Raw genomic sequence first — 14,943 nt, 5'->3', positions numbered from 1 at the left:
GGACACTAAGAGGGAATTACTGGGAGGGTGTGGGCAGGGAGACTGAGGGGGAGTTATGGGAAGGGTGCCGGCAGGGACACTGAGAGGGAATTACAGGAGTGTATGGGCAGGGTCACTGAGGGGGCAGTTACAGGGATCGTGTAGGCAGGGACACTGAGGGGGAATTACAAGGAGGGTGCGGACAGGGACGCCGAGGGGATATTTGCACACATACATACAATTAAAAACCCCTCTCCAGGTGTGATGGCACTACATGTCCCAGCAAATCCAGTTGACAAGGTGTGTTGGGACTTGTAGTCTCAACACAGATGGACAGGCAGTCACTGGTCTAGAAACCTCCCCATACAGATCTCTTTGTAACCTGTGATCCAGACTGCCAGGATAGACCATGCTGTGCAGCTACGGTACCGCAGAAAATGTACAGGTATGCTCATGCTGCACTGCTGACTGGTGCTGATTGTAGTTGCTGGTGTCTGGTGACAGACCGCGTGGGACCAATGAGAAGGGGAGCGGATGAGGAAGAGGAAGTGCCCCGCTCCCAGGCTATATTCACCATCAGTGTGACTGTAGTCACAGAGAGTGTCAGAGTGCAATACGCTTCTGAGAGTCCGGCAGTGGATGAGCACTGCTAAGGGATGTACTCAGGGAGAACTACTGTCATTCTACCCCCTGGTGCAGGTGGGCACTGCTGTGCGGCGCTCCCTTCCTTGGCCGGCGCCATCCTGGCCAATAGGAAGATATACCCCTGTCCAGGGATACCAGAAACTCCCCCTCTTCTAGACCTGAGATCACCGCTCTTAGAGACTCCATTTTGAACTTGAACTCCCTCAGATAAGGGTTTAAAGATTTCAAGTTCAAAATCGGTCTGACCGAACCATCCGGTTTCACTACCACGAAAAGGTTCGAATAGTAACCCTTGTTTTGCATATGCGGTGGAACAGTAATGATGACCGCTGACCTTTCCAATTTTTGAATGGCTTCCTGTAGGACAGCCCTGTCTGTCAGCAACGCTGGCAAGCCTGATTTGAAGAATCGGTGAGGCGGGATATCTTGAAACTCCAGTCTGTACCCCTGGGACACAATTGCCTGTATCCAGGGATCCAGGCTGGACGACACCCAGACGTGGGCGAAATGTCTGAGCCTCGCACCCACCAGACCGTCCTCCAGGCTGTGCGGTCCACCGTCATGCTGAGGATTTTGAGGAACCAGAAGCAGGCTTCTGGTCCTGGGAGTCTGCAGGTGCAGGCTTAATGGATTTTGCACGCCCACCTCTAAAGAAAGTGGTGGGGGCTTGGAATTTTTTGTCTTAGCGGTCCGAAAGGACTGCGATGCAGATGAAGAAAAAGGGTTTCTTTGTAGCAGGTGTAGCTGAGGGAAGAAAAAGTGACTTACCCACGGTTGTCGTGGAAACCCACGCATCCAATGCTTCCCCAAATAGAGACTGACCTGTGTAGGGTAGGTTTCTCCACACTTCTCCTGGATTCCGCATCTGCAGACCACTGGTGTAGCCAGAGTCCCCTGCGAGCTAAGACCGACATGGAAGATATCCTTGCATTCAGCGTACCCAAGTCCTTCATGGACTCCACCATGAACCCCGCAGAATCCTGTATATTACGCAAAAACAGTTCAATGTCACTTCTGTCCATTGTATCTAAATCTTCTAGTAACGTGCCTGACCACCTTACTATAGCTTTAGAAATCCATGCACAGGCAATAGTAGGCCTTAACGCCACCCCTGAAGCAGTGTATATGGCTTTGAGCGTAGTGTCAATCTTACGATCAGCCAGTTCTTTTAACGTGGTAGATCCAGGGACAGGTAACACCACCTTTTTTGACAGTCTGGACACAGATGCGTCAACTATGGGTGGGATCTCCCATTTTTTTCTATCCTCCTCAGGAAAAGCAACCAGAACCCTTTTGGGAATCTGGAATTTATTCTCCGGGGTTTCCCAGGATTTTTCAAATAAAGCGTTTAATTCTTTAGACACAGGGAAGGTTAGCGAGGCTTTCTTATTATCTGTGAAGTAAGCCTCCTCTACTTGCTCAGGTGGTGCTCATGGCCTCAATCATGAGCTACACCCCCTTAGCAAGGGATGCCGCCCCCCTCAGCTTATCCCATCACCGTCTGCCGTGTCAGCGTCGGTATCCGTGTCATCTTGCATAATCTGGGCAAGAGCATGTTTCTGTGGGTATAAGTTAGAAGGTTTGGAAGAAATAGGAATAGAACCTGACCAAAAACAGCCATAGAATTCTTTAAAACCCGAGTTTCATTCTCAGTATGAGCTACCCTAGTAGATATCTGAGAGATCATTCCCGTAATGGGAATCTGAGACAGGGCATTACATTCCTGGGTACAAGGAATTGATTCCTCTGAAGAAGACATGTCCTCTGCAGCATAAGACACCGAATCCCTTGACATGGCTATGTGAGAAATATACTCCCACACACACAGGAAAAATGTCAGACACCGTTTCCCCCAAGTATGCCACAGAGAAACACAGAGCTTGGAGCCAGCACACACACACGCAGCGCTTCTCAAGGTAGATACAATACAACTACCTGGCGCTGACTGTGTACCTTAATAGACTACACAGAAATTACACAGCCCCCCCTTCTACAACCCCCTGGTACCGCACAGGATAGCTGGAGTTGCGTGGAGGGACAGCTCTCCCCGTCAGCGTCTCTTAGCTGGATCTGCAGGCAGGAAAGTGGTGCTGAACGCTGCTGGGTCCGCTCTGAGGAGAAGCTCCCGCACTTTATATCTTTATACTGGCCTGAGGAATGGTGCTGGCAGCGTTACCGAGGTCCCCGACAGCCTGAGTGACCAGTGTAGGGTATAGGCGCTGGCTCAGGGCGCCCCTCATAGCGCCGCACTGTGTACCCCTGAGCCTCCGGAGCGCAGTTAGTACTGCGCTCCCACCTTGTTGCCGCCATCTTCACACCGGTTTCCCGCTTGCCAGGGGGGCGGTGACTCACTCTCCACTGGAATCTTCTGGCTCTGTTAGGGGGTGGCGGCATGCTGCGGGAGTGAGCGGTCGCCTGGGGGCGGCTAACGATCATCAACCTCAGGAGCTCAGTGTCCTGTCAGCGGAGATAGTGGCCATTAACCTCTCAGGGTTGGACACTACTCCCCCCCCTAAGTCCTATGAAGCCTAACTCTAAGAAAAATAATAAAACTAGAAAAACTCCTATGGAGCTCCCCTAGCTGTGACCGGCTCCTCCGGGCACATTTTCTAAACTGAGTCTGGTAGGAGGGGCATAGAGGGAGGAGCCAGCCCAAACTGTTAAACTCTTAAAGTGCCAGTGGCTTCTAGTGGACCAGTCTATACCCCATGGTAATAATGTGGACCCCAGCATCCTTAGGACAAAAGAGAAAAGTAATTTAAAATCCATGCTGTGTAAAAAGAGAGAGCATTGTGTGAAAGCAGCAACGTTCATCAGACTATACACCAGAATGTATGCTGCACATATCCGATGGGACGTTGCCGTGGACAACATAGTGTTGTTACAGTAAGCATGTAGCTATATATCGTGTCTTCATACGGCGGATCGTGTAGTGTGATTTATTGTTTCATCACATCAACCTGATGACGGTTCAATACAATAGGTGCGTTCGCATCTTAAGGGCTTGATTCAATTAACTCGACTCCATTTGCGAGTAAATGTTGATAAATGCCACACTTACGATTGCTCTGGACTCGCTGATTTTTGGTAGCTGCACCATAGAACGACATACAAAAATTAGCACGTTCGACTGATGTTGCCAGCTTGTCTACACTGTTGCAACCCGGCACCCACGCATATAAATTAAGTGATCCCTAGGAAAACAATCATTTGGGATGCAAGGGTGACAGACCACCAACAGACAGAGAGGAGGTAGCTTTTTTCTGTGAGGAAAAAGTTGTGTTCATCTATACATCATTTACACATAACATAATATAGAATTATAGCACAGAACACAAATATAGATTAAAATTGTAAAAAGGGAGTAATGAGAGCATTTATATAAATATATAGACTTTACAAATGAAGCATTAGCAACAGAAGTTGTTATGAAGAGACTGATTTTTAATAGTTCTTGGTTGAAAAATCAAGTGATACATCTCAGCTCAGCAGTTGCTTCATTAATCTAGTACAAGCAGAGGTTACGGCTTTACATATGTTGCAGCGTGAATAAAATCTGTTGTTTACACAAGAGCTAAGGATTCGTCAGTACTGTGGAATACCATTGCCAATACAGGTTGAGTATCCCATATCCAAATATTCCGAAATACGGAATATTCCGAAATACGGACTTTGAGTGAGAGTGAAATACTGAAACCTTTGTTTTTTGATGGCTAAATGTACACACACTTTGTTTAATACACAAGTTATTAAAAATATTGTATTAAATGACCTTCAGGCTGTGTGTATAAGGTGTATATGAAACATAAATTAATTGTGTGACTGTAGACACACTTTGTTTAATGCACAAAATTATAAAAAATATTGGCTAAAATTGACTTCAGACTGTGTGTATAAGGTGTATATGAAACATAAATGCATTCTGTGCTTAGATTTAGGTCCCATCACCATGATATCTCATTATGGTATGCAATTATTCCAAAATACGGAAAAATCCGATATCCAAAATACCTCTGGTCCCAAGCATTTTGGATAAGGGATGCTCAACCTGTATGTGCACTATTTATAAAGAGCTACTGTCCAGTACACAAACACACAACTCTACACTCTATATGCAAAATTTCTCAGACATACCTGGAGCGCCTCACTGTCCGGTACGCCGTGGGAAGAGAATGCTTCCCTTTTGAATGAGAGCGGGACTTGGATTCAAAATGGATTTTTGGAGATCTTGACCTTGACCTGTCCTTCTTTTTCTTCTTTTTTTTCGCCTTTTGTTCCCCATGAAAATCTCGACTTTGATGCCTTTTTGTGACGGGGTACTCTGTAGTGGGAACAATTGTATCTTCTGGGAGAAAGTCACAGTCCATACTGTTCATATCCTGAAAATGGACAAGATGATCTGTCATTGAGTGGAATCATCCTAATCACTATTACTGATTTTTCATTGAAAATGTGTGGATGTAGAAAAATCCAGTGCATGTTTGAGATGTTCAATTATTCCCACTGTATGGTAAATGATTTGAGGTGAACTATTTTATTTGAGTCAGGACTCAAATATTGCTACACATTACTGCAACACTGAAAATCAGAGAAATATACAAAACTACAAATTGGCATTCAGATTCAGACTGAATACAATGCTTCGTTTGTTCTACAAACATCAGTAATCCTTAACTAAATACTAAAGATTTAGAAAATAAACTGTATATATTAATCTCTACATTTGTCAATTTGCAGTTTACATGCGGTGAACGCGGATTGCGGGTAGCTGGATCTCCTCTTTACTCTGGCTCACAAACAGCACAACTTTTATAAAGATCAGGGGCATTTGTGATTTTATAAGCAATACAATGTATTAAGTTGCAGTGACGTGCGGTTAGGTCAGTGGCTGGGGAGACACAAGCAGCTAACATCTCTCCCCCCCCCCCCCCCCCCAATAGAGGAAAAAAAAAAAAAAAAAAAAGCGTAGCCCCCCCCTTTATTTGTAAAACCAGCACAAGGCAGAACCAGCCAGGGGGGGTAATGCCATAGCAGGGGAGACACTCGGTATGGGGTCCCCCTGCCATGACATTAATCTAGCCCCCCAAACTAGTCAGCCCAGGGCTGGAATTCCTCAGAAGTGGGGACCCCAAAAAATAAACATGGGGTCCCCCTTCCCGAGCAATAGCCAGCACTGGGCTGATAGCCCAGTGCTATTGCCCCGCACCCCTGGTGGCGGTGGGTGCGGGGTTCATTGTTAAAATTGTTCTTTACAGGTGGCCTACAGATCCCAGCAAGCCTGCCCAGCATGCTGGCACTTGGAGAACCACAAGTGCCAGCATGCCCGGACATAAATGGCCCGCTGGCACCTGCGGTACACCTGTAAAGAATAGTAATATTGTTCTTTACAGGTGGCCTACAGGTCCCAGCAAGCCTGCCCCAGCATGCTGGCACTTGGAGAACCACAAGTGCCAGCATGCCCGGACATAAGTGGCCTGCTGGCACCTGTTGTCCACCTGTAAAGAAAATATTAAAATAAAAACACAGTGTCTTAAAAAATAAGTTTTATTGCTCAGGGTCTTCACCTGGGGGCGGCAGCCTTTAAGCTCTTTTGCATGGCCGCCGCTTCCCCAGGGCTTCAGGCGTCTTCACCTGGGCGGGCGCCACCTCCCCTGGGCTTCCAGCGTCTTCCTCTGACGTCTTCACCTGGTGGGCGGCGGCTGCTAAGCTCTTTTGCATAGCCGCCACCCATCCAGGACTTTCGGCGTCTACAGCCTTCAGGAGCTCTTCTCCGCTCCTCCTCCGCCGTTGGACTAACAGCCGCTCCCTCGCGCTGACTTATATAAGTCAGCCAGAGGGGGCGGAGCGATGACGCGGCGAGCCGGGATTGGCTCGCGGCGGCCATCTTCTATTTCAAAAATTACGCTGAGGCGCCATTTTTGAAATGGGTTACCGCTCCGCTGCTCAAACTCTGTACCGCTGCCCGCACCGTCGCACCCACGCCGCCCACAACAGTGATTGACATCGGATCCAGTGACTGATCCGCTGGCCAATCACTGTGGCCTCACTGACAGGGGCGTGCTTTCATGGGTTGAAAGCATGTCCCTGTGTGAAAGCGGCACCACTAATGGTGCCGCTTTCCTATGATTTTTCAATGGGCTTTTAATGCCCATTGCTAGGCCCCGCCCGCCCCCCATACCTTTCCCTAACTGACAGGGAGGCACCACGATCGGTGCCTCCCAAACACTTTTTACACAGGACTCGGAGTAATGATTAGGATAATATAAAGCAAATACTTATGACACAGAATATGTGTCATAAGTATCTTCTTTATATTATTTTAGTCAGTAATGACAGGGGAGGCACTGCCTCCCCTGCCTGCACGTCCCTGTTAAGTTGAAGACCACTTCCTGATGTACTTGCCATTATGTGTAAGAGAACATGTCACCCATCAGTGAAATGAGTGATGTGCTAGATTGAGCCTGCATGCAGGCTCAATCTAGCACCGGCGATAGTGATTGCTTAGAATTTAAGCACTGATCTGTCCGTGTGTACCCCCCTTACCTCTCACCCAATACACTACTTCACTCCCTTCCCTGCATAATCCGTCACTACCCTGCACCCCCCTCCCCGCACACAGTATCTTGCACCCCAATCCCCACAAACACTATACTACAGCCACTACCCTGCACCCCACTCCCCACACCCAGTACACTAGGCCGGACAATCGGTTGATCGGCAGTTCATGCTACCATATTAGTAACCTACTCTTAGTGCACAGAGACCCCGAGTATTTACTATATGAGAACATAAGACATTTGCACAGGGGCAATTCCCAAAGTGAAAAGGGCAAACACATATGCATGGACAAATGTACTGCAGGTCAGTATTTTTGTAACTTTGGAAGTAATTTGGAGTTGGGTACATACCCATTTGCATAGTGAAATATCCAATTTTGACCTGTGCATGCCTACCTCTCAACCAACACTCGGGTGTGGAATGGCTGACCGGTGGTCAGCATACAGGCAGCGGATTCCTGGCGGGGGGACGAGTGCAGCGAACCCCTTGCGGGCTCTCTGCGCTCACCTCGCTGAGGGCTCGGTGGTGCCCTGCGCTCGCCGCGGCTTCTGTTCCCACTCTATGGGTTTTGTGGACACCCACGAATGGGAATAGTAGGGGGAGGTCATGTGATCGTCCATCTCCTGACCGCCGGTCACATGAATACATCCCCCAAACACTCCCTTCCCCACACACAGTACATTACCTCTAACCCTGCATTCCCCTCCCCGCAAACACTACTGCAGCTACCCTGCACCCTCTCAATGCACACACTACTTCTCACTGTACACACCTCTCCCCTGCATAGTACCGCCGAACAAGTGGATACCTTTAAATAGCTGGGTTCAACTATCAACGGTCAACAGATAGCCGCTACAAGTGACATCACGAGACGCATAGGTTGTGCCACAGCTGCCTTTGCTTCTCTGAAAAAAGGCCTCTGGGACCAAAAGGACATTACCATTGCCACAAAAATTAGGGTATTCAACATCAGAACAAATTTAACTTTATGGTTCAGAATAATGGCAATACTTAAAAACGACCTAACAAAGCTGGAATGTTTCCAAATGAGGTGCTTACGAAATATACATCAAGAAAAAATGGACCGGAGAAATTAAAACATCCGAAAACTATGCAAAGACCAACCCACAGTTGAATCCTATATCAAGAGACAGCGTTTAAAGTGGTTTGGACATGCAGAATTGAGCCTAAAAGATTACACCTTACCAGTGCCTAAATACTGTAACACATTCCGGAGGAATGGAAAATAGTAAGTGATATGCCAAAGAAAACATGGCTAAAGTCGATGGCCCAAGATCTTCAACCATTACACTTTCATAATGATGATGCCAAGCAAGCCGCCCTAAACCAATTCCAGTTACGTGTGATTATTAGAGATTCCCTACCTTTGGCTGTCACAGTGACAGCAAGCTTACTCTACTGGTGCCAACGACAATTAAGTCACATTATAAAGCGATGATTGATGTTTTTCCACACTTCCACAGAACAATATACTGCTTCCCACTGCTGCTACCATTCCTTTCATGTCAGTACCAAAATCGTTGTGGCTTCTACTCCAAAGTCTTGCCTTAACATTGCATTCCTGGGAGTAAAAGGAGGGAAAATAAGTCTCCTCCCTGTCCCTTCCCCGACTTGCATATTTAAGTCAGTCTAATTACAATATCTCTCCCTGAAGTGAATTGCAGACTAAAAAAAAAAGCAAAAAAACAACCCACATTCCTGACAATTGAATTCCCGGGAGTATGCAAATTCCCGACATTCATATTTAAGTCAGACTAATTACAATATCCCTCTCTGAATTGAATTGCAGACTAAAAAACACATTCCTGACAATCAAATTACCGTGATGCACGGGAGTTTGTAAAGTCAGGAATTTGAAGACAAACTCTCACTGAATTGAATTGACCCCTTTGACTTCTTTACTGCTGAAATGGAATTTGAAGGGAATAGAAACAAAGAAACTGAAGGTACATGGCTAAATACCGGATAGATACAAAAGACAAAGCGGCCTCTTAAAAAAATAAAAAATAAAATAAGAACATTCTCATTAGAGAGCCCATTCTGAAATTACCTAGTCATGCTGCATCAATGTGGTCACACTATTAGAATGCTGCTTAATTTGAAGTTTTGCTCACAACATAGGCTATTCAAGATTTTCAGTGGGCCACTGTAAAGTTCTGGAGATTTGGGGGGCCGAACATTTGAGTTTTAATATAAGAACACTAGTTTACATTATACTACACATAAGCTATCATAGCCACACGTTTCTTTTTACGCCAGGATTCCTTGGCAGGATACCAGCATCTGTCACACATCTATGCACTGCAGCTACTGACAATAATGTCCCATATTCACATTGACAGTCCAACCCCCCCCCCCCCCCCCCACACACACACTGAAAATGCATCTGAGCATCTTCATATCTCAAAGAACAGTGAAAGTAATGAAGTCATTGTCCATTCAAATGTTCAACAAGCTTCCTGCTACATCTGACAATGGGGATGATTGAATTCTGCAAGCTGTTAATAGCGCTGAGAAGGAGATCCCGGAGCTATTCAATTCATTGCGATGTTATGTCAGGGAATGCCTGCACTGCTCCTTAAACCGGGGGAGGGTTAGGGGATGTAATAGTATGTGAGAACCTGAAAGTGAGAGATTTTGGGAGAATTTTCCAGTTTTTTCAAAGTGGCAATCATTTACATGGCAAAATCAACCAATGTCAATGATTATCACTTTAAAAAAACAACAAAAAAACAAAAACAAAAGAACTGTCCCAAAATCTCACAATTTCAGAGTCTCACCCCCCGTTACATTCCCCCTGTCCCCCCCTCCAGGTGTTTAGTAGCAAGAATGGGCATTGTCTGACTTAAGTGCCCCGCCACAATGCCGTCTACACTGCGCTAAGGCACAAAACAGCATCACGGCACTAGTTGTAGTCTGACTTAAAAGCGTGTTGAATTTAAGAGCTCCGAGACTTCCTTCCTGACGCTATTAACAGCGTGCTGAATTGACACCATCGGTAGCTGCACCCCCCCCCAAATCCATTTACTTCAATAGCAGCTGTGACTTCAGGTCCCTAGCATGGGAATCTGCAGGGTGGAACACCAGTTAAAAACCATTTCATATATTTTAATTACATTTACACCAATTAACATGCTGCAGTGCTGGACATTAGTCTAGCAACAGTACACATACATTTTAATATCCGCAACACATCCTTCCTATTGCCCAGCAACAGAAACACATCTGAAGCCTTTTGCTTTTGTACAGACATTTATTTTCTTTTGTTTGTCTTCTTAAACATGGTTTCCCAAACTCTGCCATCATAGTTCAGGCTTTATGAAGATCAATGCTTGAGCACAACTGACTTAATTAGTACCTCAGTCAATTTGATTTAACCATCTGGACTCTAGCATGGATACCTTGGCAGATTTTGAGAAACACTGTTTTAGGGAACAATTTGAGAATCATTTGAGAAGAGATATTTTATTTATTTATGAACAGTTTCTTATATAGCGCACCAAATTCCGTTGTGCTTTACAACTGGAGATATTGTCAAGTACTGACTTTGCACATAAAAAACAGCCCCAACGGACTAATCCAAACAAAACCAACCAAGTACAAGTTTCTGAGACGTAAAGCCATGACAAGAGTCACTGGATTGCAGTGTACTGTAAAACAAGGTACAGTATGTATGCAAAATTCCACCTTTAGGTTACTTTTAAATACAATAAGGTATAAGCCACAATCGATTTGTAAAATAGCGCAGGATTTTAGGATCTCTTTTGCATGTTAACATATTTAATTGAATAAACTATAATACCACAAAGTCAGAACAATAGTTAAAATGGAGTTTTAGTTCCTTTTCCCGTAAGAATTAGCTTTCTTGCTGCCTCATCCATCAGCTCTTTTTCAGGCTGCGTACACAAAATCAATAGAAGGCAGAGTATGTTTTAGAGGGCTGTCGCGGGCGTTCCTAATTGCTTTGCGTATCAATGATTCTGATGAGGCAGGTGAGGACAAAATAGCGCTTTATGAACTTAGACTTGCCAAAACCAAGCTGATTCTTGTAAACTTATTATTGTCTACATTAAAAGCAACAGCCTCCTGCGGCAACAGAATGAGTTTTGGACTATAAACTAAGTAGACTTTAAGTTCATGGTACAGGGAAGGAGAAGGAAGAAAAACACAAACAAAAATGTAACATTTTGAAACCGGGGGACATATTTATTCAAGTGCGGTATTGTATCTGTGGCCGATTCATTAAACAGGCACTTACTGTACCCTAAAATGCATCTGAGTAAACTGGGAAAAATGACACTTCTACATTACATCGTATTTCCAGTTTCATAGAAAGTTCAAGGCAATCATTTTTTAGCGCAACCCTTTCTCTAAAGGGCCCTACACACCTAGCGACCCGCCGCCGAGCTGCCCGACACAGCAGACGGGTAACCCGGAGGGGAGAGTGGGTAGGTGACGGGGGGAGTGAAGTTTCTTCACTCCCCCCGTCACCATAGCACTGCATGCTAATATGGACGAAATTGCCCATATTGGTCTGCATGTTTAAACGAGCCAGTACCAGCGATGACCGAGCGCGGGGCCACGCATCGTTCATCGCTGGTGCTTACACACTGAAAGATATGAACGGTGTCTCGTTCATTAATGAACGAGATTGTTCATATCTTTCACTGGTATCGACCAGTGTGTAGGGATCTTAAGATGTAATTATGCTATATTGAATTTGCTTATTCTAATTTCAAATTTTCTACAGATTGAGGTGGACATGTACTAAGCAGTGATAAAAGTGGAGAAGTGAGCCAGTAGAAAAGTTGCCCATGGCAACCAATCAGCACTGACGTAACATTTATAATTTGCATGCTATAAAAGTATGCAGAGCAGCTGATTGGTTGCCAAGGGCAACTTCTCCACTGGCTCACTTCTCCACTCTTATCACTGCTTAGTACATGCCCTCCTTAATTTCTTATAACAAAACCTCTGTATTCTGTAAAGACAGTGCATAGTACAGTTAAGATTTTGTCACTCTAAAATGACTTTAATTGGCCACCACATGCCCTTCTATAATGTCTTACTACAGTATATATATTGCTTTTTATTACCAGTGGTATTCTTTGTATCTCAGCTTACATCTTCATTATTTGGATTTTTATAGAATGACACTGCTATTCTCTGAAATTTTGGTATATTCCAAGCACATTGGGAAGTAGAACGTTGTGATATGCCAGGGGAATAATAAAAAGTCTGCTCAAAGTATTGTATTGTGCATAGTAAAAGTTGCAATATAAATTATGTACAAGCTAATGAATGAAAGTAATTTAAAGTTAGAAACCTACTTTTAAAGGCGATTAAGGGGTCTATTTATTAAGAATTAACATACCTTATAACAAATTACAGTGGCAATAAGGAATAAGTGTTCAAGTCTATTCACCAAATCTCTTGCTGGGACATTGGCTCAAATAAAAGTCTGTCCTGGTGGGAAGTAGATAGTACAGCGTAAGCCAGCACTTTGGATACCGCACATGTGCTATTCTCACTACCAGAGAGAAATCTTTCTGGAAGAGAAAATGTGTGATGTCATCTCAATATGGCGCTAGCTACCGGAAAATCAAACTCTGAAAAGCTTGCTTCCCAGAGCTTTAGAAATTGAAGACCTCAGTTCACAGAAAGAAAAAGAAAAATGTGGACTGCGGTATCCTGAACTACTGTGCTGCATGCAGGAGATAAAGATATTCAATAAAGTTGTTCATATTATTGTCTGGCGGCTATGCAGGCAGTCCCAGCATCTGCCATGAAAGGCGCATAACAAAAGTGGGCAGCTGAGGAGCTGTCAATAAATGCACAGTGCGGCAGTAATAGACAGACATGCTTAGGGGAGCACTCCGTTTATCCCTTTCAAACGCAAAATGTTTGGTGTAAATGAGACTATTTACACATTGCCATATTCAGCGCAATTTTACTCTGTAGTTAATAGCGGTGTGTACAAATGTTCTCAATTTGTAGTATTTTGAATTTTTGTTTTTAAAACTGTCTGGCCAACCGGGAAGCTGTAAGCCAAATGCATATGTAAATGCTTCTTACATTCGAGTGGGAGCACCTTTTGTGTGCAAAGTGATGCAAATGCAACTGCATTAACAGACTTTTGATGAATTGAGATAAAACATGTGCGGTATGTAAAAACGCAAGCATGTACTCTCATATATTTGTTTTTATTTTCCCATCAGTTACTAATCTGAGTTAAGCATATGTGAACGATTTTAAAAGCATATTAATGCCGGTGCACACAAAATAACACATTTTTAATCACTGCTTTTTTATACTTTTAAAGTCAGATTCTAGAGACTACACAAATAAGAAAATATGCCACAATTGTGCTGAAGAGCTTTTTGCAAAATCGACTAATTGACAAGCCAATTGTACAAAACAAGCTGCATGAGGCTTCCGTCCATTGAATAGCACACAGTCAAAGTATATAGCTGCTCTTGTTCCTTTCAGTAATTAGGAAGAAAAAAGCGCCATGGACATCACTCAGATTTTGTAAAAGAGGACATGAACTTGAAGAAAAGCTATGCGCAGTAACAATTATAAAAGGCATTTAAACAAATAAAAAAGAAGCAATTTAGCTTAAAGGATTATTGATGTCTAACATTTTTTACAAGGGGAACATGAAGTTGCTCGGACTGGGTTTCTCAAAGCTGCCAATACAATTCACATATGGAAAGGAAAAGCAGAACAAAATTTGAAAATGGTGATTAGTTTAAACAACCATTGTTTTAGATCTCCATTATGTAAGGGTGGAAACCATTTATACAGGGTATATGTTACATGTCCAATATAGGGTTAAGTGGTCCCTGTCGGACAACAGATCTAGATAAACTGCACATTATATGCCGAAAATAGAAAAAGATGATGAAATACACTTACCTGCACATTCTCTGGACAAAGGGCAACATAAAGTAATGTAGAGACGGGATGTAGTTGGAATCTCGGCGGTCAGAATCCCGAAAGTCAGAATCCCGATTCTGGAATCCCGACCGCCATAATACCGGCAGCGCCACCACAGCTATTCCCACTCCTTGGTGTCCACGACACCCATGGAGTGGGAATAGCACCTGTGGAGAGTGAGGCGAGCCACCGAGCCCGCAAGGGGCATCATTCCGTTCGCCATCCTGCCGGCATTCTGAAGGTCGGGATTCCAGCGTTGGTATTCCAACCGTCAGGATTCCGTACCCAACCCAGTAAAGACAACATACAGCATAAAAGCTGTAATAAATAAAACAGATGGGTACAGCACAATCAAGTTGAGGCCTGAAAGTGACCGTATCAGCAGTACACTAAAGGCTGCAGAGGGTACAGCTTTCACACACAGGGGCAGATGTATTGACCTGCAGAAGGCATAAGGAAGTGATAAACCAGTGATAAATGCAGGGTGATAAACACACCAGCCAATCAGCTCCCATATGTAAATTAACAGTTAGGATCTGATTGGCTGGTGCCTTTATCACCTTGCACATATCACTGGTTTATCACTTCCTTATGCCTTCTCCAGGTTAATACATCTACCCCACAATTTGCTATGCAGGCTCATTTTACAATTTATTCACAAAATAAAAACTTTTAATCTACTGCACAAGCCTAGCTCTGTACTATAATTTACTTTCTTTCCTAAGCATTGTACCTCAGTCCTCATACACTTGTTACACTAATGAGAAGTTGCCAATGCTAGAAGATATGCTTTTTCTTCCT

General features: G+C 44.2%; 1 protein-coding gene across 4 annotated transcripts in view; it reads right to left on the bottom strand.

The window, feature by feature from the left end:
* The window catches only part of SFSWAP (splicing factor SWAP), a 323,193-nt gene that overhangs the window by 73,877 nt on the left and 234,373 nt on the right, over window positions 1-14,943 (bottom strand). For all 4 annotated transcript variants that reach the window (XM_063964656.1, XM_063964653.1, XM_063964654.1 and 1 more), the window contains one exon: window positions 4,759-5,003. In XM_063964656.1, the coding sequence (XP_063820726.1) occupies window positions 4,759-5,003 (245 nt within the window). The remainder of the gene's footprint in view (window positions 1-4,758; window positions 5,004-14,943) is intronic.

This window comes from Pseudophryne corroboree, chromosome 1 (genome assembly GCF_028390025.1).
Source record: "Pseudophryne corroboree isolate aPseCor3 chromosome 1, aPseCor3.hap2, whole genome shotgun sequence".
Taxonomy (NCBI): domain Eukaryota; kingdom Metazoa; phylum Chordata; class Amphibia; order Anura; family Myobatrachidae; genus Pseudophryne; species Pseudophryne corroboree.
The sequence above is the reverse complement of the archived record's forward strand: the minus strand, read 5'-3'. Positions and strand labels throughout refer to the sequence as shown.